General features: G+C 44.3%; 2 protein-coding genes across 12 annotated transcripts; one reads left to right on the forward strand and one right to left on the reverse strand.

Annotated features, from left to right (window-relative positions):
• Positions 1–152: 152 nt before the first annotated feature.
• LOC142969202 (uncharacterized) lies at positions 153–14,929 on the reverse strand. Of its 9 annotated transcripts, none has more exons than XM_076108924.1 (14): positions 14,633–14,924; positions 11,083–11,937; positions 6,256–10,315; positions 4,536–4,860; positions 4,179–4,352; positions 3,989–4,095; positions 3,844–3,917; positions 3,661–3,706; positions 3,525–3,565; positions 3,357–3,424; positions 3,093–3,262; positions 2,480–2,571; positions 2,222–2,362; positions 153–2,114 (listed from the first exon to the last, which is right to left on the reverse strand). In XM_076108924.1, exons 2-13 carry the CDS (start codon positions 11,725–11,727, stop codon positions 2,234–2,236), a joined length of 5,931 nt encoding a protein of 1,976 aa, XP_075965039.1. In that variant the 5' UTR covers positions 11,728–11,937; positions 14,633–14,924; the 3' UTR covers positions 153–2,114; positions 2,222–2,233. The 9 variants fall into 9 exon arrangements, 4 of the variants coding, with proteins under 4 accessions (XP_075965039.1, XP_075965040.1, XP_075965042.1 ...); XM_076108925.1 differs by having other exon boundaries at positions 3,989–4,083; positions 14,633–14,923; XR_012959097.1 differs by lacking the exon at positions 153–2,114 and having other exon boundaries at positions 2,314–2,362; positions 3,084–3,262; positions 14,633–14,929.
• On the forward strand, positions 13,889–24,782 carry dap3 (death associated protein 3). 3 transcript variants are annotated; one of them, XM_076108929.1, is made up of 13 exons: positions 13,889–13,918; positions 17,305–17,346; positions 20,620–20,730; positions 20,897–20,998; positions 21,126–21,234; positions 21,332–21,424; positions 21,514–21,644; positions 22,211–22,291; positions 22,996–23,160; positions 23,254–23,313; positions 23,404–23,493; positions 24,312–24,429; positions 24,526–24,782. In XM_076108929.1, exons 1-13 carry the CDS (start codon positions 13,904–13,906, stop codon positions 24,609–24,611), a joined length of 1,203 nt encoding a protein of 400 aa, XP_075965044.1. In that variant the 5' UTR covers positions 13,889–13,903; the 3' UTR covers positions 24,612–24,782. The 3 variants fall into 3 exon arrangements, with proteins under 3 accessions (XP_075965044.1, XP_075965045.1, XP_075965046.1); XM_076108930.1 differs by lacking the exon at positions 13,889–13,918 and adding an exon at positions 16,914–17,096; XM_076108931.1 differs by lacking the exon at positions 13,889–13,918 and adding an exon at positions 16,951–16,998.
• The last annotated feature ends 330 nt before the right edge of the window (positions 24,783–25,112 follow it).

Raw genomic sequence — 25,112 nt, forward strand, 5'->3', positions numbered from 1 at the left:
TCCATTGTGGGTCATTATGGAGGACAACACAGTGTGAGATATACATGCAAACACCACTAGATAGCACTGTTAGCTCAACCTGATTAAAATCACTGCAATAACCTCCCAAAACACAGAAAGCCTTATAACTGATACACCAAGAGTCTGCAGGGTTTAGTACTAGTTGACATAAAATGCTTTTATTATTATGGTTATAGAGGCAAATAGTCTGAGCTGACATTCTATGGCATTGAGTTATAACTGTTTTTGATGTTTTGTTTTTTAGATGCATATTATCAGAGGCAACAGGCAAAGGTTACATGTCATGCAAACTAGATAAATAACTCTTTATGTGTACCTTTGCTATAAAGTTAATCATCCACTGGCAATAATGTAGTGCTCTTAGTTAAAAAAGGAAAGAGGAAGAATATACATACAGTATGTAAACAGTCAAAGAAATTGCACTTTCTTGGCTTGTTATTAGAAGCCACTACTGAAAGAGAGCAGAAATGTAACACTGGAAAGACTAAATCACTGTCACTGATTGTCTAACCAATAATTAGAAAATGAAAAATGTACGCTCAGCTAAGAAAAGAGACAAATTATGTAATTCTACAAAATAAAATCATATACAATCATAGTCAATTTTAGGGACAAATGACTGGTATATTGGTCAGCTTTATACTCTGTTAAAAACATGTTAGTAAAACGAAAGGTTTGATTAATAAGTTGTATGTATAATCCCAATAGTATTGTCACGTATAATACTCATTTCACACGCTACTGCTGATAGAAGGAAAACAGGTCTCTCTCTCTCTATGTACATTCATGAAACTGAACGCTACTTCCACTAAGTGGATTAGCCCAATCCTCCTAACATGAGGACAATCTACTATGCAACTGTACAGAAAAATGACCTCCAATCCTCAGATATTCACAACTAAAAAAAACACAACAACAGAAGTCCTTATATAGTCCTTATCAGATGAGATATTGCTTTTAAAGACTGCATGAGTTCGCTTAGGTACGTACACAAGACAACATGGCACTTCTACAGAGCATTTGGGGCAAATCAATTCTAGTTTCGTCTCTCCTCTTCCCCCTCGGACATTCTGATTGTCAATGCTCTGGAGCAAAAACATTCTCAAAGGCAGTCTGAAGTAAAGAAAACCCTTTTTACCCCTCTCTCTCTCCCTTCCCCAGGAAGCAATACTGAAAATAGTCAACAATAAACATTCCTATCATGAATATATTTTGCCCATCTCTTAAGCAGACAGTGCTCAAGCTGTCTTTTTTTTTTCCAAAAATAAGTTCTTTCTTAAAACCTCATTTGAAATTCTCTTGCAGCGATGCCAAAATTCCTATCACAAAGCCCACCCCCTCCCCTGCCTATTCACTGGTACATAGCAGACATCGTCTTGGTAAAGTGAAGTAAAAACCCCTACCACTGTCTCAACAGCTTTCAACTGGTTCATTTCTCTTTGTGTCATTTCCCAAAGGTGCAATGTGACTTTGAAAGCTTAATGAGTAAATGAGGGTTCAATTTTGACCTACTTAGGGCCCAGGCTACATTTTTATATCCCCGGGCAGCTCCTGAGCTTCTCGTCTCTTGGAAACTTCCGAGCTGAAATGCTAAATACCATATATGTCCACTTTCAGACTCGGACCGATGTCTGTCTTTGCTTAAGGTGCCTAAGTAAGAGCAATCAAAGTGTATGTGTTTGTGTGTGTGTGTGTTTATATTGTGTTCACTCAGCATACATACATACAGTCTTTAGTGTGCTTGCTCATCCAGCACTAGTGCAAATTAATTTCAGCTGGTCTGTTTCTTTTATTTCTTTCATCCGGGACAGTTTGTCTCAGTTTGTCTCATCCCTTGCCGCTTGGACAAAAGATGTGTTTCCATGGTTTCATCCTTGGTGTGATGCCCTTCAGAGCGCTAGGTTCACCACACTCATCTGTCAGTGTGTGAGATGTCTTTCTTGCATTTTTCAGCTGCTATAATTCTCCATCTCGCGTTTTCTTTTTCTCGCTTGTTCTCCGCGGCACTACTACTGTTAATAGCAGTGTTGTGACATCAGTTCCTGTCCATCTGTCCGGTGGTGGGCCTGGTCCCTTTCTCAGAGTGGTCCCACCTACGTAAAGGCAAGACAATATCAACAAGACAATGCGTATACATCAACGAGACAATGCGTATACATCTCCGAGTCCCTCCTGTTTCTGTATCTGATGCTCTACTTACCTCATTGTTAGCTTATGAATGCTGCAGGGTCAAAAGTATATCATTCAGCCGTTTCCTCCTCTGTTCTCTGCTGCAGACCTCTTCTTCCCCTCGTTTTTCTTCCTCTCCCTCCTCCTCTTGTCCGTTCTGGGCTTTGGTGGGCTGTGGTGAACAAGTATGCACAACTAATTGCAAAAGTAGATTTTTATCATTGTGGAAACATGCATTCTTAAAAGAAAAGACTTGTTTTTTTTAGTAGGTGGGTGGTGTTTCACTCACACAGGGGCTGGCAGTGAGCGAGCTGGAGGTGTCCTGACTCTGATGGTGGGGGTCACTGCTGATAACCGTCACCTCCACCCCCACTTCCTGATCTGAGGGTCAGAGTTCAAACAGTATTCTGTATGTTAGTGAAGGCATTGTAGGAGGGAATGGCAACAGCGCATAATTTATTTTACAGATATATCTGTAATTATGCGTGTGTCCTTATTTTCCCTTGATTCCTATCAGTCAGGGAATCTTTGATGGTAACGATGTGGTTTCACTGCTAATGGGGAAAGTTGATGTCAGCTGGGTTCTTGGACACCAGCGCTGGATGACAGAAATGGGGAAACATTTCTGCAGGCTGAAATTCTGTGGTTGGAAAACCACTTAGTTTGTGCTGCTGAGAATGATATGGAAAGACAGGCCAAATATGAGGACGACGGGCTGTAAGCAGAGCACACACACACGCACGCACATACATGCACACATTAAGTAAATGACAGAACACGGGACATAAGAAGAAATCTATACAGATGTTGAAATGAAAATGTATAGAGTTCAACCACATACACGTATGCATACACAAACACCTACAGGAACAAAAACTAACACACACACTTGCTTCATGGACCTGACTTGATGTGGCTGTCGTCTTCATTGGCTCCATCACAGGACAGGCGTCGTGAGTTCTGCTCCTCTCCCTCTGCGTCTCTCTCCCTCTCTATCCTCAGTCGGATCTGTCTGTCTCTCACGAGCTCCCAGTTCCTCACAAGGAACACGTGGTGTTCCACCACAAAGCTCCTGGCCCGGCACACAAGGAAGACACATTAGCTCACTGACATTAATTCAGTAATAGTTTACTGTATCTATGTTAATCGCGCCGTTCTTTCCGTACCGCTCACTGCTGGTCAAAGGCTCCATGTCGAGGTGCGGAAACAAGCTAGTAATGTCGCTAGAGCTCTCCTGTAAAATAAAAATAAAATGGAGGGACGCTTGTAAGTTTAACACTTATTAAAGCTGCGCTCTTCACTGGAGTGAACAACCCCAAGCCACATGAACTCACCGATGTCCGATGAGAGGATACAATCCTTTCCTTCAGCCGGCCTGAGTGAGAGATACAGAGTAAGACGCTGTATGAGAGACTTGATTTGATCCATCTACTGAACTTGAAGATAACACATTGATTACTGGCAACTCACAGTAATGCCGCTTCCTCTTCAGGGGGACAGTAGGCTGCTTTTGAAGCTGTGACAACACAACATCAGAATTACATGCACATTCATGACACTCCACAAATTCCCTCGTAACACTCTTTTATCTTCAATGATGTTTCAGGTTGCCCGTCTAACTTCCTGATTCTGTGTTGTGGGGCTCCACTGTACCTGATTGTTCTGCCACAGGCACATAACATCATAAGGTAACTGGAAATGAATCTTCTTCAGCCTAAGGTACTTCCCTGGAGGACACAAAGACAATTAGGATGAACAATCGCAGCTACAACAAACTGGAATTTTATTAAATACTCACCAACATTTATGGGAGCAGGTAAAAGGCTGTATTCATGCTCCCCCGGTGAGTAATCCATACTCTCTTTGCACAACTGCCGGGCTTGGGAGGGCGGGCTAGGAAAGAGACTTAAAAACATTAAAAAACATAAACAAACAAAAAAGAAAAAAAAAATGTTGTAATAGTTTGTTTATGAATTCTGTCAACTTACTCTGTAGTTTTGTAATCATCAGAGTAAAGACCCGCCCTCAGAAACTTCTTCCTGGGAGGCCCATCTGCTTTCTCCTCTCTTTGGATGGTTACTGGTTGAGAGGGAGCCTGGTCGACATCTAATGGGCTAAAACATTCAGGGGGGGTGTCACACTCGGGTTTATCCTCAGCGACACTAAAAGGAAAGCATGAAGAGAGAGAGATAGAATGATAGAGAGGAAAAAGAGAAAGAGAGAAAAGGCACTGGTTTAGCACACAGTGCTGAAAACAGTGGGTTAATAAAGCAATAGTGAGTGGTTGTATTGAATTTTCAAGTCAACCAGCTCAGGTACTTTATAATACAGTTGTGAGTGTTTACCTCTGATGACAAGGAGAGTCACCATGTTTTCTTTTCCGTCCCCTTTTCTTCCTGGCCTGCAGCTCCAACTCTGTCACCTGCTGCACTGTGTCACCTCCTCTATCTCTCTCTGGCCCTCCCACTTCTCTCCAATCTCTGTTGTGTCCTGGCAAGAGGTCGGGTGATGACATGGAGGGAGCTGCAGATGAGTGCATGGGGGAGGACACAGTGGAGGGCAGTGGATGCTTTCTGGGCCGCCCTGGCCTTCTTTTCCCCCCTCCTGCCACACTGTCTGGCGTTGGCACGGTTTTCTGCTGCCCCCGGCTTCTTGAATCACCTTGTAAACCTGCAGTCATTGAAATGGAAAGAGGGAAGGAGGGGTTGAGGCACAGGAGGAGGGGTGTAAGTGGCAGAGAGGAAATGAGACAGATGTGGATCAGCGATTGAGCCAGCAGGAGGTGTGATGTGAGCCCAGTCTGGGCTGAGTCATGCGGATGGGACACAGATTATGTGAGTCACAACATTTCCTCTGACCAGTTTACTTCTGGGAAATGCATTAAGAGGGGATTTATGTACGCACATTCACAGCAAAAAAAACACAAGTATGTCCACTGTGCAGAATGCATACTTTATGGTATGAACATGCACACGTATGCACTCTTCCACACAAATTGTTTTTGCACGATCGGTTAATGTGGAACACAATCTCAAAAGGCTGAGCAGACAGAGAAAAAATGTGGATGAGCGTACCCTTACTGGCGTGCTAAACTTAAAAATGTGTGTTTAGTTAAATGATGAATTGATGTCAAATGTTCTTTTAAAAACAACATTTTCCCCTCACAAGTTCTTTTTGCACCCACTCTGACCTCCATGCTATTCCTTCATTAATCTCTCCTGAGGTCATCTATCTTTATGATCCATTTTCCACAGTCCCTCACAGACTGACCACGCTTTCCTTTTTCCAAGTCAGTTGGCCAGCAGTGAGGGGTAGGCCAGGCTTTAAATAGCCAATCTGGTGGTTAACTAATGACTGTGTTCACTGGGTAGCCCCGGGCTGCAACAGCGTGTGGTTCGCTGCAGGCCGGGAAGATTTCAAAGATTTTCTGGAAGATTCCCATAAACATGTATGTGCGTGTGTGTGCGTGTGTGTGAGCTAGGCACATATCCTGCACAGCAGCGTGAGTCTGAAATTGGCTATAAAAAGAACGGAGTCTGATTTCCCCTCCAACACCCTCCAGGCTTTGATGTGTGGCTCAACAACACCTGAGAGAAAAAGCAATGCTATCACTATAGTGGGCAAACTATTGGTGCCAAAATCTCATCTCCACATTCTGCAAATAAAGAAATCTGTCATAACCGCGGAAGTGTAAAGAGCCTCTTGGCTTACAACCTATTCACACAGCTAGCTGTCATGATTTGGGTGCTGTTGGTGTATTTCATTGGTAAGCACAGTTGATGTTAGATTTTCTATATCATCTGTCAGTATTCTATGTATGCATGTTTTTTGCCGATGAAACTATAACACAATGCAACTACGCATTCACACAACACATAGAGCATGTTAACAATGGAGATTTTTTTGTAGCATTTATCAGCACAGACAGCCAGAGAAATACTAATATTGCAGTATTTGCACCAACTTTAGCACTAATGCTAACATGACCTCACAGCCATCACACAGAAGCACAGTCATGTCTATTCAGTCACAGATTTATTGATCAAACCATTCATGCATCCTTACCTGCTTCTCTCCTCTCAGTCCATGCTGGCTCATCTTTCCTCCATGACCTGTCCCCACTTCCTGGATTCCTACCGGCCAATCCGATCCTCAGACCCCTCCCCCCTGTTGCCAACGCAGCTGATGTGAACAGGTTGGTGTGTGTTGGGGACGGTGACGTCCTGTACAGGTGTGACTCGTCCTCCCCGTCTTCGTCCTCTCCGTCTGATGCGATCAGTCTGCCTGTATGTTGCTCTCCAGTGAAGCCTCTCCAGCTGGGAGTTGTATTTCCAAACCCTGTCCCTCCAAGGCCCCCAAATTTTGTCCAGCTCTGGCCCAGACCGCCCCAGCTTCCTCCAAATGAAGACAGGTGAGAGGAACCCAGCCCCAGTGAGGTGAGAGATGTGTGTTTGAACCTCTCTGCTGAGGATGATGTGGCAGCAGCAGCAGCGGACCCCATTCCTCTTGCCCCTTTCCTTCCTTCTTCACTTTGCCCCAAAATGAACCCTGACCTTGGCTTTGAACTAGCCAAACCCTCTCTCTCCATTCCATCTTCCTCCTCTTCCTCGTGTAACTCCTCCTCCTCATCCATGTCTCGTTCGCAGTGCCGGTGTTTATGTTTGTGTTTGTGTTCGCTCCTCCCACAGCCACAGGAGAGGCTGGATGTGAACCCTGAGCTGAGGTGTGGGGCTCCTCCACTGCCTCCTATATCTCCCTCAACCTCTCCTCCTAAAGCTCCCTCCCGCAGCAACCTGCTCCTCCGCCTGTGGAATCTGGCAGGGTTGAGGAGGAAGTGGGCATGATGGGACTGATGGGGGGCATACTGGTGTGGTGAGGGAAGCTGGTAGGAGCTGGGGAGGTGGTGGTAAAGTGTCGTGGCTGGGGGATAGCCGCTGTAAAAGCCCATATTTTCAATGCTCTCCTGAAATTTTGACGAGCAACCACATTGCCTGCTGTCTGGCTTCCTGCTGCAATGCACAGGCTGGCAAGGGTAGAAAGGCTGGGGAGAGAAGGAGGGATTAGCAGAGTAAGATGAAGGGTGAGGAGAGTAGAAGCCATTCAGATTGATCCTGAAGATGTTGGAGCGGAGAGAATGGGAGGAGGAGTGATGACGCCTTCCCCCAGCAGCATTCCTACTCGCATCAAAGCCCTGTCCCAGTCCTGTCCTCGCCCAACTTCGCCGTCCGATGTGGACCTCACTGAACTGACCGATCACCTCTTCTAGCTCGGCCAGAAACTCTGGATCCTGCATGTGTAGCTGCTGGTGCTTCTTCTTATGTTTATTTTTCTGTCTCTTCAGTGCATTGTGTCCAAGGCATGGGTAATAGTCCAAATGATTGCACTTGTTGTGTCCCGGGCAGGAGCACAGGCACAAGCAAGTACAGGAAGAGGAACAGTCATAATCCCTTCGCCTGTGCCTGTGTCTGTCTCTGTGCCGCTCCACAGTAGTTAAGTTGGTGATGGGGTTTGTGTGTCTCGGCATTAGAGAGAGGGGTGAAGAGACAGGAGAGGGACGGTCGACAAGAGAGGAAGGGTGCCTTTGACCCCCCAGAGTCACTCCTGACCCCTGACCCAACCTGAAAATGCCTCTAACCCCCCTCATCTCCGCTCGCTCAGAAACACTGTTGTTATCCGTTCCAATCCCACTATCGCTAGGCAGCGTGTCCTCGCTGTGTGACTCACTCCTGGGGGAGGGGGTGGCCTCTTTCAGGTGGCCAGGAGAGCCTGGTGTGTGATGCAGTGGAGGGGTGGGACAGGAGAGCTTACATGAAGACTGGTGAAAGGGGAAATGATGCCTTCCCTGACATGGACAACTCTTCTTCACAAAGGGAGAGAGGGATGAGGAGGAGGGAGGACGGGGGGAGGTACAGGAGGATGATGGGGAAGGGAGGAAGAAAGGGTGAGGAAAAAGTAGGGAAGATGTTGGTTCTGTGAGGCTGCCTTCACTATAAGGGCTCTGGGCCCCACTGGAGTGGGTGAGAGATGGAGAAGGAAATGGGTGAGAGGGAGGATGCTGGGGTTGGTTAGATGAGAAGAGAGATGTTTCAGAGGGATTGTTAAACAGGGACGACTGTGTGGTGTTCTGGGAGTTGGCGTTAGCGGTTTGGGCTTTAGGCTTGCGTCCTCGTCTCTTGCCCATGTAGATGGTCCCTCTCTTGCTCACATTGATCTGAGGGCCCAACTTGCTCCCAAAGGAGGAGGACAAGGCTGAGAGTGTGTGTACTGTTGTAGCCTCTATTGATTTACTCATTCTCAGAGAGGTCTCGCCATCTGCTGCCTGGCCTCCCCTTCCCTCCTTTCCCACATACCCAGACAGCATTACCTTGTGAAGTCTCCTCTTCTTTCTTTTCTTCATCTCATTAATCAGCCTCCTGATCTTTAGCTGCCTGTTCCCCTTTTCAGCAGTGTGAAAATCTTTACTCCTGTCAGTGCGATTCAGTGCATCGCGACTGTGGTCCTCGGGGAGGGGTCGCTTAGGAGGACGGCCACGCTTCTTGGGGCTGGATTTAGACTGAGTGGCGCACTGCAGTTTTGGACTTGGCTCCAGCACAGGGGCTTTTTGATCTCTGTCACACACCATAAGAGGCACCTCCGTTGGGATAGCGTTTGATGAAAGTCTCGTGAGAGGTTCATCTGAGCTAGAGCTGTGGGATTTTGGCCGGCCCCTTTTTCGGGCAGGGGTTATGGGGCATCTGGAAGCAGGGGGACTTGGGTCTGATGTGGGATGACTCTGCTTTGGGGATGGAGGTTTGGTTGCAGAAGAGAGAGGGGAGGAGCTGCTGTTTAAGGAGCTAGAGTGAGCTGTGTGTGACTCATCAGTCTGATGAATAGTGGCCTTGGCAGGAAGGGACATCTTGGGGTTCTGGGGGAAATTTAGTAAAGGACTATGTTGGGAATCTGAAGGGGCTTCCTGATTTTCCACTCTCTGAGCCCGGTGCACCAGCTTGGTCCAGCTGGGCCGCCTGGCTTTACGTTTCTTAAGCGGACGGCTGTCCTGCTCTTGGGGGAGGAAAGGGGGAGAAACAGGGGCACGGGCAGAGGGAGTTGGCAGAGAGGGAGGAGCAGAAGAAGAGGGGTGGCTTGGAGGCACAGTTGAATGTCTTGAGATATCTTGTTCTTTTGATTTACTGGTGTCACCTGTTGCTGTTGCTGGCTCAGCTTGTTTAACTGGCTGGCAACTGTCATCCATCTTGTCTATCTCATCTGGTCTGCCTGGGTTCACAACTTTACAGGTTTTATCTAGTTTACTCGTATCAACTGTTTCGCCAAATGTATTATCCTCTGGTCTTTGTCTGTCTGGGCTAAGCTTGTCCCTCTTTTTCTCTGCCTTTCCTCTTTCAGTCTTTAACTCATCCCTCCACGTATTATCAGTCCTATGTCCTTCCTCTTTTTCTTTGCCATGCCTTGATTTCCCATCTTTCCCTTTCTCCTTTTTCTTCTTCTTGCCTTCCTCCTTTCTGGTCTGACTCTTTGCTCTTTCAGTCTCCAATCTATCTCTCTTTGATTTTTTGTCTTTCCGCTTGTCTTTCTTTGCTTTCCTCTCTTTGTCTCTCTTTTTCTCTAGCGGGGCCTGTATAGAAGGATCCTGATCTTGGGGTTGGGTAGAGGAGAGAACCACAGTGGGGGAGGACTGTGGTTTAGGGGTGACTGAAGAAGAGGAAGGAGAGTCTGGTCTACTCTTATTGGACAGGCTGAGTTCTTTATGGGAGGTGGTGAAGGCTGGAAGTCTTGCCGAGGAGTCCATGGAGGAAACAGAGGAGGAACTGCTGTGTTTTCCAACTTTGCTTTTCTGCGAGATGGAAGTGCCAAGGATGTCGACAGAGCCTTTCCCATTAGATAGTCCCTTCTGTTTTGCTGACTGAACCAAACCATTATGTTTTTTGGAGGTCTTCCCTTCATTCCTGGTTTCCGATGAAAATGGGGCTTGGATGCATGCGGTGGAAGGAGTAATTGAAGCTGTCTGGTCTGTTGTAGGCGAGCAGGGTTTGTGTCCTGCAGAGACACTGGGAAGCTTCTCTTTCTTCACTTTCTCAGATGAGCCATTTGAATTCACCTCTGTCTTATCGGCCAGTTTGATAGGAACCTGGGGAGTGCAAACACGGAATCTCTGTCATAGACAACAATGGCTGTGACATCCACTAGTTTGTAAGGACAACAGCGAAGGACAATGGGGAAGAGACAACAACTGAAATGCTTTTGTTTTTGCCTGCCCATTAAAAGAGAGAGTGAGGACAAAATGACTCAATCAGGCAGAGAAAAGAGGGCATACTGAAGAGATGGAGACAGTGAGGTGATGGAAACAGGAATGGGGCTGACACAGAAAGGAGAAATACAAAGGCAGAGAAACAGAGAGGAAGGGAGTGGGACAGGGACTGAAGGGGAGAGAAAGATAAATTAGAGCAGGTAGAGAAAAGAGGGGATGTAAAAATAGAAGGGAGGGACAGATATAGAGAGCCATGCATAGACAGAAAGAGAGAGAGAAAGCTGTGCTATTGGTAGCTATAAATTGCCACTAATACAGATGAGAAGGCCTGACATTTCGTACTTGTCCTGTAATTTTGGTATGCTGCAGCTTGAGTGGTGTTTTTGCAGCTAAAGCAATAAGCTTCCCCTTGGGGGATTGTCATAGGGACTGATGGACCAATGTCTGTAATAGCTCCAAGTGGTTGCCGTGCTGTTGTCCTATTTATAGGTCGGTTTATTTAAATGGGCTGCTTAGGTTTCAGTATTGAAACAATAACCAATTTGACCTTATTACAGATAAGCACAAAGCTGCACGATTTTGCACCATGTAAGCATGTTTGTGTGTGTGTGTGTGTGTGTTTGTGTGTAGCCTTGTCCTTAACTTACCTGTTTGGCAGACTTGGTCCCTTGGCTGGTTATGGCAGGGACTGACGCTGTCGTGGAAGCTGTTGATGATAATGACAGTGGCTGCGATGATGATGATGATGACGATGATGCAAGTGGTGGTGAAGCGGCAGATGCAGTTTTTTTGGATGTGGTCTGGACAGAATCCAAGCCTGAACGTTGATCTCTGGTTGGCTCGTCTGGAGTGGAGCTGGTTTTGTTCTGCGGTCCTCCTTCTCCATTCCCCCTTAGTAGTCCCCCCCTGGCTTGTCTCTGATAGGTCCTGACGGTGGGCTTGCAGACGTAGCTCTCCAAGATCTTAGGCGGTTTCTTGGTGCGTTTGGCCTGGAGTCCAATCCGGAGACGTACATTCCCCTCAGGGCAGCTGGTCTCTCTGCCAGAGATCTGAAGCTGTTGCTGCCCTGCGCTTCCACAGCGTCCCTCGATGAGCAACTCCAGCACTGCCCCCTTGTCTCCTTCTCTCTTTTTCAATGCTCCTCTTTTCTCCTCCTTCTTTTCCCCTACATCTCCTTTCTCCCCCTCACCCCTCTTCTTTTTCTCTGCCACTTCAGAGTCTTCAGATGCAGAGGTGGGGTCCAGAGTGGAGTTTGTGGTTGTAGGGGTCCCCCCCTTCACTCTCTGGTCCATCGGAGAAGTCAGGGGGGAGAGGCAGGATGCTGTGGAGCTTCCAGTATAACACTATTAAATTACCCCAGTGGGGTTGTTGGGATCAAGAGCAAAGAGCAGAATGTAGGTGTAGGTCAGGAGATTTCCAAAAGAATATCCTGTAATAGTCCAAGTACAGTTGCTCTCCGTCATCCAGCGAAGGAAGGGTCTCTCTTGTCCTTTAGGCTTGAACTGAGATGGAGTAAGTTTGAGACAGAGAAAGAGGGAGAGAAACGACAGACAAACACAGACAGAAACATAGAGAGGCCAGTGATTAGTCATTTCAGTGAGCTCAGATGCTGAGTAGCAGCAGTACAGGAATTGAGGGGAAAGTCCCGTTCCTGCAGGCAGCTGTAGAGAGATGCTAAAGTCTCTGTCCACAGAGATGATCTCATCATACAGAACCTACAAATCTCATCCACCTGGGGGCCAATCAGAGCCACCGATTCCCAGAATGTCGGCACTAACTGGAAGAAAGACCTACTCACATTCCTCAAAAACAGCTCAGCAGGTTTTCTCAGACAATCTGTAAATAACGGCAGCTCTGAAAGACAGCAAACACTCTCTAAACCTCTACACTTTTACTGATGTTCTAAGCCTAACTCTGCCCCTTCTCCCCAAATCAATATATCAATCAATCAGCTCCTGACTAATTCAAACACTTGATCCAGCCTCCTCCCCTCCTCCCCCCACTGTCTTTGCGCCTTCTGTTCTCAGCTACTCCCACAAGCACTTCTCCTCCCACCCTTCCCTCTAGTGTACTTTCTTTTCTCTCCGAAACTCCGCTTTTCATGTTTGGCAGAAAGCTTTTGCATGCATTCTCTATTAGTCCCATCCTCTCTCTCTCTCCCTCTCTTTCTCTCTCTCTCTGTAGACCACACAGTAAAATGGTCAACTCATACACTGTACCCATGTTAATCAGAACCATATTTCCTCCTCCACTTCGTTCTTTTCCTCCTCTCCAACCTAAATCCTTCCATTCACGGTCCGACCATTCCCCTCCTCCCCTCCTCCCCTTTTCAGTAGTGGTAACACAAATCCGTAGGAAAGGGTAAAACTTATTTTTGGAAAGGAGTGCAAATTCCTTCTCCTCCCATTGCTTCCTCTAAGTCAAGTAAGCTTTTCATTGACCCCATTGTAAATTGACTTTTAATGTGACATTACAGCAAGTAACACACCCTAAAATAACATTCTCCCCACCAGAAAAAACATTCACTCTCGCTCGCACGGTGTTCAGCCTAGTTTTTAACATATCGAAGGGAAGCACCATCTTCTGTCATGCTTCCTTCATTATACTCTCTCATTAAGGGAGACGCTCATCCATTTTCTATTAAAACACACCCAGCCAAGCATTTTTGCAGCTCTCTCCTGAGAGCCTCTTATGAAATAGCTCATTTGTCTCACAACGCACTGAACTGCCCCGCTTAAACTTACAAGAGCATATCAGATAATGTTTTCATTTAAGAGCTCAGTGGGCTATCTCTCCTGACTCTTGGTCCCTCCACACCCAAACCCTTTTCTTGAATCATACGGAGCTCAAATCAACATCTGTTCCAGTAACTGCTGTTATGTAACAGTTTTGGAAAGCATTTCGGAGGCCAAACCTCCTTACAATCAAATGAAATGAGCACAGAGATGGACAGTGGTCCTCTGCCGCTTTCATCATGACCTCTAGGCCAGAGGCCTGACCGCATGAAGAAGAGGATACAGGTATGAGGAGAAGCTTGATATGGGTTGCAATCCTGTTTTGCAAAGTGGCTAGAAGAGAATAAGAGTGGCAGGTTTTCAAACTTAAAAGGGCAAGCCCATTCAACATCAGTCAAAGTGCATACTAATAGCTTTTTATACTCCCGAGCTATACCTCTCAAACATAACTCAAAATTATTCCAACATTAGACCAGAAGCTATTTCCAGTGACAGGATGATGGGTGGACTTGACACTGCAGTCAGTGTGGGTTCCTCGGCAGCGCTGAAGCGACGATTAAATCATGATAATGGCCCACCCCACCATATTTCCAGCCATAATCACCATCCCATGACGGTGTTATCATCAATAACTACAACACCATTATCCTCTGCCTGACAACAGTACAGAAGTCCTGCTGTGATGGCATCTTAAAATACTGAACCATGAAGCTTCACTCCACTCCACATACACATGGAAGTTTCTCACGTGAGTCCCCCCCCCTCACACACACACACACACACACACACACACACACACTTTCTTCTAGTTAGTGTATTGGTCGTAGGCCTACATTGTGTACCATGCAGGTCGCAGCTGCGTAGGTTGACTGATGTTGCTACTGTAGATACAGTATGGGCAGTGGGGGTGTTACCGCACTGGAGCAACCTATCCCCGGTTTACTGAGGACGTCCACAGGGGCTTCCTTCTCCATAATGACTTTGCGCACCTCTGAAAAACACTCTCCGCCTGATGCTATCGCACTTAAAAATGATACACACATGCACGTGTTGTTGTTGTCGTCACTCTTATGTCCATAATACGATATGAAACACATATTAAGCGTCCAAAAACATACACAAATTGAAACTCAACATGGAAGTGGGGTTGCTACGTAGCGTCCTAATGTGCTTGCTATAGTGTTTGTGATGTGGATTAGTCCCCGAGCCACCTTTTTTCCCCTCTTCTATCTGTCCTCTGCCAGCCCTGCTGGTGTCAGCAACATTGAAATAAGAAATATCACCGCGCACGGAGAACAGAGGGAGAAACATACTCGGCAACAAGGGATAAAATTAGCGCACCGCGGATGCACAACATTATCGGTAACCCTACAGTGCTGTGAGCTCGCTGGTGATGACAGGCCTGCACACATTAATACAGACTGCCATGAAAATCTGTAATAAGGCTACGTAGGCTACTTACCCGAGAGCGCGTCCCGGAGCCAACTGCGTTTAGGCATGAGGTTAAGGTGTTGCTGTCCTGCTTTCCCCTCCACACCAACAGCAATCCGGAGCTTTTTGGTGCATTAGATGTTGCTTTGATTACATAACTGAAGCCAGCGGAGGTTAAAACACCTCCTTAAACCGAGTTTCAGTCTCATCGGAGCGCAGAGCCTACTGTGCAACAACATTGGCGCGGGTGTTTTCATTTTCATACAGTCGACAGATCTTCGTCGGCGCGTCTCCGCAGCTAGGTGGCGGACTGGTTACACTAGATCGTATTTCTGCCCACTTCTCTCGGGGAAAGTTACATCGCTCCCCGCCAGTAATAATGGATCAGATTGTGCTCACACGAGCTGTTAACGTGTCAGTATGACGGGGGACGAAGGGCTGCAGCACCTCGTGTGTGTGCGGGGTTACAGGCGGTGACAGCGCAGAGGGGTTGGTGGATGTGCGGGAATGCAATTGCGTGGCCATTTTCGTGTGGCCAGAGGAGGGGATAAAACGGCGAATAGAGCACAGGATCTCAATGCGGTTCATAATAGGCGATTGGGGAGGGCTATTTAGACGTTTAATAAAATGGCGACGACTTGTCTAAAGTAGGCTGGTGGTAAGAATTAAGGGAGCAGCTCAAAAGTTGTGTCACTGTAGTGTAACGGGATTCAGTTTACTGTAGTGGGAGAGGAGAGAGAGAGAGGCAGCATGGAAGAAGCACTTATTAAAAAGTTCATATGTGAGAGCTGTTTATCATCACTGAAACATATTGATCCATACAAGCAATGTTTTCCTCCACTCAGTGGAATAACACAAAATAACATAGGGCTTCAACAAAACATATTTCTACTACAGATTTTACGTAATTTTTTGGTATGAACATAAAATAATGTAATCTAGAATTGCATTAATATTAATAATAACGATTATTGTAATAATCATCATATTAAAATTACATTATTATTACTGTTTATTATTCGTTGTTACAATAGTATATAGTACTAAAGCAGTAGTAGCAAATAACACTTGTTGTTTTGTTGTTTGTAAGTCTATTGAAGGCCAGATGACAAACATGATCTTTTGGGCCCCTATTGGCCCCTTGTTCCTCCTGCAGTCAATGCAACTCTGTAACAGGACAGACTCATGAATTTCACCTGTACCCAGTAAACAACCACTATTTTAAGAGGGATTGCTGTATGTACAATAGTTTTGGGTAGTTAAAATGAAAACCACTGTTTTATTTAAGAATATGTAGCCTACATGTAAGGATAATATCACAATAACGTTTTTTAAAACTAGGGTCATTCAAAAAGACAGAACTTCGGGATAAGGTAATGATGCAAATTTGGAGAGCAAATTAGAAATTCATTAAATTACTATACCAAATGACACATATTGAATCTGGGTATACTGGGGCTGTTGCCAACTTTGCATGGTTGGTAATCAATCTTTGCCTCAATGCATGGCCAGATTAATTCTTTAGGGTGCCCAGAGAACATGTTTATGGCCCTTATGCCTCAAACCCTCACTCCCCATCTCTTCTGCTGTGTTTATGTGTCCTGTCAAATATGAGTTCCTATCAAGTACAGTGCACACAAAAGAACGCCTTTTTAGGGGTCCTGGGAGTACAGGAGCATGGGGGCTCTTGGCATCTTTGCCTGGATGCTAATCCAGCCTGGGATATACATCTTGCACAGTATTATTTAAAAATAATTTTCTGTTTTTGACAACTGATAGTTTGATTGTTAAAAAAACGTAAATGCTTAGTTAACATTTACATAAAATGTGAATAATGTAAGTAATACAATTCATTTTCAAATAGGAACATCATAATAAGCAAATCGAGGCTTAAGAAAATAAAAGAATAAGGAGGTAAAAGCTGGCTGGAAAACATTTGTTTTTCATCATGCATTCACACTTTGTAAAAGGGAATTGTGACTTTTATTTTAATCTCCCTAGAGCTACTACAGATCTATTGGTTAAAGGATATTATAAAATTAAAAATACTGGAGGCCTATTTGGTTGAAAAGACAAACGTTGGCAACAGCTCTTATAAATCCTATCAAGAGAGTTGTGTTTAGTGCTTAAAAAGAGCACTGTTCTTCTCCAAAGAGTTAATTATGTATTGGACTCCTCCGCTGTGTGTTTACAGCCGTCATAACTCTAACAGCATTCATTATTATTACAGGTAAAATGTGTCAAAGTCTGACAAACTCCATTTTCTTCAGTTGTTGTCGTCTGGCTCGCGCCTTCTCATTGGCTAGAAATATTTGTGATGGTACAACGTCACTTCCGGCTCTGAGGTGCATGATGGCGGTCTCCATGACAGATCTGGCACATTGACTTCGCCTGGAGGTGTGCAGTTTACCCTTTCCTTAATCCACTCCGGGGAAATTTTACCAATAGATGACCTTAACCGAAATCGTCGTGACTGAATCTGAACTGAATCGCAGGTAAACAGCTTTCTGCGCTAAAATAACGTTAGCTAACATTGCTAATGTTGCCTGTAAGTGACATGCCTGCTGGGGACCACAGCTAGCTGTTAGCTAAGTGTTTACGCAAGGTTAAAGGACACTGCTGGGTTTTTACATACTACTTGATTCAGTGGCACTTGCGACCCCTGAAATATAACTTAAACTCGTGTCGTCCTCCATGTTTCAGATCATGGCGCTCCACAGACTGTCCTTCAGACTACGGCAAACGGTAAGGTCCATTTAAACAGTAGGTTTGAGTACTTTTGGAGAAGCTGCACAGACACATAACCTGCACAGTATATGAAGAATAATCCATTTTTTAAAATATTTTTGTATATCTCTGTTTATAAAGCAAGGATGCAGGAAGAAAACTGGAGCAAAACACCTGTATTGTTTTTTTTTTGTAGCGTGTGCATTACATGTTCCCAAAATGTACAGTATGTAGTGATTGACAGTAGGTCAATTTACATGCCAACCAATACCAAGTAGTTTTAGTAATGTAACACTTTAAAAAAAATAATTTAAAAACAGTGTTTTAAAAATGTTCAAAAGGAATATCAAGCAAAGCAAACTGTTATTAAGCACATGTTCAATCCAGAGCATTACTGTATATCTCACTAAGAATGGTTAATTAATAAAAACAGAGCTTAGATGTATCTATGTGCTCAGTTAGGATTCAGCATCCTACCTTAGGTTGTAGACACTGGATGCTTCCATTCAGTCCCAGAGGAGGACAGAAAGCATCACCTGTATGATCTTCATTTTATCATAATATTCGAGTAAATCCTTTCTTGTAATAAATGCCCTCTAGATATCCAAGTCATAATGACAGATTAATGTAGATGTTGCGCGCGGTGCCCCCGCACGCTTTCTCAATTAAATTTTTAATTAATAATTTTTTTTTTAAAATTTTTTAATTTAATTTATTCAAATTTATTTCTTATCAAAATGTTTTAATTCATCAAAAAATAATAAGTAATAAACAAATAGGAGGCCTTTTGTTTGAAACGAACAAAAGTGGAACAAGGGGCCCTCAGCTGTGGATGCGCGAACTGAGAGGACCTCTTGCCGGCGACGGACAGACACGAGCTGCCGCCGGAGTGACCACGGATTCACGGGACTCGTGCCCCGAGTTCCGGTCACTCCCTGTGCACGCCCCTGATGCAATAAGAGACTGCGAGAAGGGGGAGAGAGGCGGAGTTCAGTACTCTCTCTATGTGAATCGCTCACCTGGCCTAATGGTTACCTGGCTGGTAGCTCACCCCTCCCTGATTTGCCTCAATGCCTCCGCTTAAGAGAACCTCAGACCGGTAGCTGATTTGCACTAAATAGTAATAAATCGCCAACACGAGCCCAGTATCGATAGCTCGTTTGCTTTCTTTTCTGAATCGCCAAACAGTGATATACTAAACAGTATAATCGGTCGTTCGAATAGCCGTCGGTCTTATAAATTCTTTTATTGAATTTATTTATTTTATATTAAATTTAAATTTATCCGTCCCTGCTCAGAGCTCAACAGATATAAAGCTCTTTCAAAATCAAGCCGGACTTCTCCGGGTCTCTCTTCACTTATAGAAAACTGGTGTTAGTATATGTAGATGTGTGTGCGCATAAAGTATGCAATCAGTTGTGTGCCGTGCTGAGATCGCTGCAGACTTACCACAGGGGCTGAGTGGTCCCCTAATCGGAGGAGACCTCTCCTCTGCAGGTTTTCCAAAACAGATGAAGAAAAAGAGTCGGTCGGAAAAAGCTAAATCGTTACTTATTTATTCTTGTCCAATTCAAAGTATATTCTCTTGGTTCAAATACAGAGAAAAAGTGATTAACAGGAAAATATAAAAATCAACAAAGTATTTTAAAAACCTCTTGTGCCCTCAGCTGAGCAGGCTGTGTTCAATTGTCCGGAGAAAAAAGTTTAAAGATTAACCCAGCGCAGGTTCTAACCTGGTGGGCTTCTCCCCCGACTCAGCTCACGATCCTTCAAAACCGAGAATACTTATACTCTTAACAACACCTGGGGCAAAGTAACCCCCTCTTCTTGGTGCCTCCGTGGGTTAGGACAGTATCAGGGTAACACCCCTTACATTTTGTCATACCTGGATGACCGTACTGTTTATCCAGGTCAGAAGTATAGGCCAACCCAATTACATCTGCTAGTACTCACGACACATGACACACCCTGCTCACTGGTTGATGCCTACAGGACACAGAGATGCATGCCACTCCAAACAATACATGATTATAAAACATAAAACACCTTTTTCCCCAGCGTGAGATTAATACCAGGGTATTCTTATTTATATGTACCCATTTGCGTAACTGGCGTCTAAATGCAGGAATGCAGACGTGGTCCCATGACCCTAACTGAGGTTTCAATTAGCCCTAAAGGATATATAAGAATGCAGACGGGGTCCCATGACCCTAACTGAGGTTTCAATTAGCCCTAAAGGATATATAAGAATGCAGACGAGGTCCCATGACACTAACTGAGGTTTCAATTAGCCCTAAAGGATATATAAGAATGCAGACGAGGTCCCATGACCCTAACTGAAGTTTCAATTAACCCTAAAGGATAATAAGTAACTACCGTAAATGCAGAGACGTGATCAAGTGCCGGTGCTTAAGGCAACCGGGAAAGACAATAAGTAATAAATCGTGAGTGCAGAGACTGGATGGCGCCTGGGCCTCGGTATTTCCAGAACGCCAATATCGTGCGTGCAGCTGTGCAAACATCACATCTCCACCTGTCCCCTGAAGGGGGTTCAGATTAATACCAAGGTATTCTCATATTTATTCATAGTTTGACCAGCTAAAGGGTTAATGCAGAATGCAAACCTCAGCAGGTGCCTTCTGTGTGAACCTATGTGCAAGGGTGGGGAAAGTCCCCACAAGCCCTGCTACCATGTGTGTGTGTGGGTGTGTGTATGTGTGCTCACATCACGTCCCACTGAGGGTAGGTCGCAACCCTGTATTACCAAGGAGATCATGAACCTTAATCACCTACGAAATCGCCACCTGAACCGCCTCAGGAACGTGAGTGTGTGTGTGTGTGTGTATGCTCCCCTCCCCCGTACGTCCGTACGCAGAGGGTGTGTGACAACAGAATCTTGTCTGTTTTAACAGGTACAGTCTTACAAGAAACACAGCTTCCTATGTCTCTCTCTATTTTATTAAATTTTTTCTAAATTGTTATTTGTTGTTTTTTAAGGTGTTTGTTAACACCTAATAACCCTGGCCTTCCGTCTAGGAGCATCACAGTTTCGCAAAACACTCCACCATGTCTAACATAGATTACAGTACAAGTTTGCGTACAAGCTGTTTTAACTGGGCTCAGTTTTTGTTGAAGGCTTTCTATCAGTGTATTAATGTCTTGTACTTTATAATTGATTTATTAGGTTTATATCTGTTTTAATGTGTCTCATATCATTACAGTACCATGTGTTCTGTTTCGATCATTGTTCTGGTTTCTCAAGAGTATTCATTCTATAATTATTTTTTGCAGGTAATGCATGTAAGGTCCCTTCATACCAGTGGATGTGGGCAGCAGCAGCAGGAGGCTGTGGCTGTGGAGCCTGAGCAGTTCTCAGTTTTCAGAACGCAGGAGAATGATCCAGTAAGCAAATCTCACTCAAGCAGTGCAAATGTCTTCATCAAGCTATCAAGCAGGGAAGAACGGAGCACAGCTGCCTAGTTGCTGCAGATTTATATTCGTAGCAGCAAGTTGTCTATACATTTGCATGATTTTAGCTGTTGATCTCACGTATTTTGGCTCTTTCCAGGCGTGTCATTCAGAGAAACAAATGGGACAGTATTACACGCTGCCCTCTGCACACATCCGCACTCTGTTCCCTCACGGCCTCCCTCGGCGCTATCAACAACAGGTATGTGCTCATGTGTGTGACAGCATCCACATTATTTTAAAACGTACTGGCTCATAGATAGTATTTTGTGGCTTGATCTATTGTTTTTGGTTAAATGTACCAATGCCGACAAATGTGTGTCTTTTAGGCGAAGACGTTTAATGAAGCCTGTATGATGGTGAGGCAGCCGTCTCTAGAAGTCATCTCTTACCTGAAGAAAGCAGACTACAGCAAACCTTCTCTACGATATGTATTCTGTATCCTTTGCAACACGTGCTCACAACCACACACGCAGATAAATATACTCTTGGTGCTTCTGATAAACGCCGTTGTTAACCTTATCAAGTTGTTCAGATGGCTTGAAGGGCAGTGGGAAGACGATGTCTCTCTGTCACACACTCCACTTCTGCTACACACAGGGATGGTTGGTGCTGCATGTTCCTGATGGTGAGACAAACGCAATCACACGAGGGCCTGGCTGCTACCGCTGCACAGAGGGTGACCTACTTCTCTGTTTTTTTTTCTTTCTAATATAGCTCACCTCTGGGTGAAGAACTGCAAAGAGCTGCTGCCCTCCTCCTATAACACCTCTCGCTTTGATCAGCCATTACAAGCCACCGAATGGTTACGCAACTTCAGAATCACCAATGAGCGCTTCCTCTCAAAGGTAGAGATCTTTCCGCAGTGTGCCTTTTTATAAACATCCGGCATCAGATGATATTTATATAGGCTGCAATTTTACAATATGAACTCGATGACTCTTGAGTACTTATCGTCAAAATAAAGGCTTGTGGAGTATTACATCATTTGTCACATTATTAACAAGCATGTCGGCATTTATAAACCTCGAATGAGCCATGACAGCATCTTCACAGCGGTTTCGGTCACATGCTGATATACATAATTAAACTGGTTTATGACACCACCTGAATTTCCCCTTATGCACCGCTCTTAAATGCAGCGTTCGTAGCACAGTGTCTTTGCATGACAGAGTAGCTATATAACAGCATGATATGGTTTGAGGTTTATTATTTGAGGGATTTTATATTGTAATGTACTGAGGACGGAGCATGTTGAGTACTTTAGTGCTCTTTAGCATGGAGAAAGGAGTGTTGAAATATTAATAGATGTAATTTGTGTCATGAGGCAAATGAAAAACATCTGACACCTGGAGCATGAATATAAATGAGGACCATGAACATGGTCAATTAAACGGTGTGGTTTCTCTCCCAGATAAAGACAAAGCAGCGCTATTCATGGACAAAGAGAGAGTTCACTGAGGAGGGAAGTCCACTCGGGCAGCTGGTGGATCAGGTGAGTTTTCTCACAGTATTTATGTGTGTTTATTTGAGATGCGGTTTATCTCGCCCTCCGAGACCTTCTCATCAATTCTGTAGTTTTATTCTTTTTGTTACCTATCCTTTCCTTCATCTACCGATTTCCCCACTGGGGGTCATTAGAGTTTCATCTTTCACCTCGACTGTGCTGCTTAGTGGTGATCAATAGCCAATGAACTGAGCACGAGGATGATCAGCACAATATGTTTGTACCACACTCACTGACAAAGGCGGAAAAGAGCAGGAGAGTTATGTTCAGTCGGGGGATTTTTCACCTCTTTCAATCAATCATTTGCTCCTTAATAAGAAAAACACGTTTTTCAACACCGCTGGTGTTGCTGTGAGCTTGTTGTGGGCTTTAATTAGATCTGATATTAATAGCCAGCCTTCTGACAGCACATTATTAGACAAAAGAAATCAAACCAGTTTCTAACCTCCTGCATCTGTACCTAAAGAAACGGAGCATGAAATTACTGTTCGCTTCGAACATAACTCAGTGGCTCAGAGTTTGACCTACAAAGTTGTTTGTTGATACTCAACAAAAGAGTAAAATGCAATAAAAACATTTTACATTACCCACAATTGGGGTTGTAATGGTATACTCTTCAAGACCTGTAAGCAGACTTTGATGTGTTAAAGAGATTGTCATCGGGCATCTGATGGATGTTTCTTTTGCTGTAGGGTATATCTCGCGTGAAGAGCAGCAGTGATGTGGTGGGGGCGGTGATGAAGGAGCTGAGGACGCAAAGCGGGCAGCCAGAGTCAGACTTCCGCCTGGCCGTGGCTGTGGATGGTGTCAACGCCCTGTGGGGAAGATCCACCATCAAGAAGGAGGATAAGAGTGCTGTGAGGAAACGCATCAACAAACGTGTCACTTCTCATTTTTTGTCTTCATGCTTCTCTGTCAGCTGACGTGTCTCTCTTTCTTACTGTCATCAGGTAGATCCAGAGCAGCTCACTTTGGTTTATAACCTGAAAAAGCTGATGACGAACAGCTGGGTAAGAAGAACGCACTAAAGGAGATGACCACAGATGCATGAGAATATTACATCTCAGATTTCTTTATAACATTCACTCTTTTTGTCTCAGACTGGAGGCGCCATCATCACCACTCTGTCTCAGACGGGGTCTCTCTACACTTCGAAATCTTCCTACTTGCCTCAAGAGCTGCTGGGAGAGGTCAGAGATCATTGTATTGTACTTAATAATCTGTAGCACTTCTCCTCGAGCTCTGACAGCAGATTAGTCTTTCCTTCTCTTTTCCAACTTCATTCATTAGTCGGGAATTTGCAAACCTGGCCTCCGTACAGGATCAGGGCAATCCTCAGAACTGAACTAGTGCTGAAGATGTTTTTCAGATTTAAATAAAGTGATACACACAAGACATAATGGTTATGATTTGTTGATATTTGTGGCGAGCATCTCATCTTTTTGTTGTCTGTCGAGCAACAAAACAGCCTGTAAATCCACCAGTGTACAGATTACTTTTGTCAACGGAGCATTCTTGAACAGAAACTTAATCATCATTGAATCGTCAGATGTGTCAATACTGTCCCGATCCCGTCTACCTTGTTCATTCCGTTTTATGCCAAAAGCTGTACCTGTTTGCAGTGTGATACCAGTGGTTGTGTTGTTGCAGTGGGCTGAAATATTATTTATAGCGGCCGTATTTTTTTCATGTCTGCATTTCATAAGCTCAATTGGGGGTCATAAAACATTCTTGTCTTATCCCCCCAAAAAAATATGCATTTAGATGCATTATTATGCATATTTCGCAACTCTGCATTTAAATTAAATAATTATGAATATCTCAATTTGCTTGACTTAGTAACAGGGCCTGTGGTGCATTATATATGATGATATAATTGTCCGTATTTTCTGATTCATGTTAGAGATTAATTTAATCTAAAAAGTGTTTAGACGTTCTTTTAACATGACTTTTAAAGCGATGTTTGATGTCTCATATGCTGACTTCCTGTCTGCGTTTGGCTCATCAGAGGGGGTTTGACACCATGGACCCGCTCATCCCGGTGTCGGTGCCCAACTACAGCGAGAAGGAGTTTGAGAGCTGTTACCTCTATTTCATGGACCGCCAGTGGCTGCAGCATCCACAGAGTGAGCGATGATACTGTGGATGCCTTTCTTCTTCTACAAAATAACATTTAAAGAAATGCTTTTTCATTAACTTTAAATTATTTTTCCTCTCATCAGGTCGAACAGAAGATGGAAAGAAAGAACTCGTCTTTTTGAGCAACAGAAATCCATCGATGTTGGACAGAATTAGTTCCTTCCTATGAAGTTACAGAAAGACTTAACTCACACACACACACACACACATATCAGTGTCCTAGAAATACATAAATATACAAATGTCCATACCCATATTGTCTGTAAATTATGATGCATGTGTGTAACTTTGATAATAAAATGTTGAATAAAGTAAAAAAAGAACTTTATTAAAAATTAAACCTGCAGTCTTTAATTGCAAGTAGTTCTGTCTTGAATCGAATGAATCTCTATGTGAATCTGAAAAGCATTATTTAGGAATGCAAAGGTATTATCTGCCACTTAGTTAATGTCTTTGTGTGATAGAGATGGGTAAAGTGGGAGAAAAAATAAGTGCAAAAAAAGTAGTTTTATTTTGACACAGATATTACAATTTGCACAAATACATTTAAAAACAATACTAAAACATATTGAAAAGACGTGTTACAGGCTTTGTAAGCGTCTAAAAACAAAACAAACCTTGAATGAGACACTTATCAGTCTGCGTCCTGCTTTTATGGCCAAGCGCCACC

This window comes from Anarhichas minor, unplaced genomic scaffold (assembly GCF_050575085.1).
Source record: "Anarhichas minor isolate MPS153535 unplaced genomic scaffold, ASM5057508v1 ptg000041l, whole genome shotgun sequence".
NCBI classification, from domain to species: domain Eukaryota; kingdom Metazoa; phylum Chordata; class Actinopteri; order Perciformes; family Anarhichadidae; genus Anarhichas; species Anarhichas minor.

Excerpts from the sequence above, each read along its gene's own strand:
- LOC142969202 (XM_076108924.1), bottom strand. The coding sequence starts at position 11,727 with ATGGACCAGAGAGTGAAGGGGGGGACCCCTACAACCACAAACTCCACT. Across the intron at positions 4,861-6,255 it reads GACTGAGAGGAGAGAAGCAG|GTTTACAAGGTGATTCAAGA; the intron begins GTAAGGATGCAT and ends CAATGACTGCAG. Across the intron at positions 3,707-3,843 it reads GCCTGTGGCAGAACAATCAG|CTTCAAAAGCAGCCTACTGT; the intron begins GTACAGTGGAGC and ends GTGTTGTCACAG.
- dap3 (XM_076108929.1), top strand. Across the intron at positions 21,235-21,331 it reads TTCTCTACGATATGTATTCT|ATGGCTTGAAGGGCAGTGGG; the intron begins GTATCCTTTGCA and ends CAAGTTGTTCAG. Across the intron at positions 23,161-23,253 it reads AGAAGGAGGATAAGAGTGCT|GTAGATCCAGAGCAGCTCAC; the intron begins GTGAGGAAACGC and ends TACTGTCATCAG.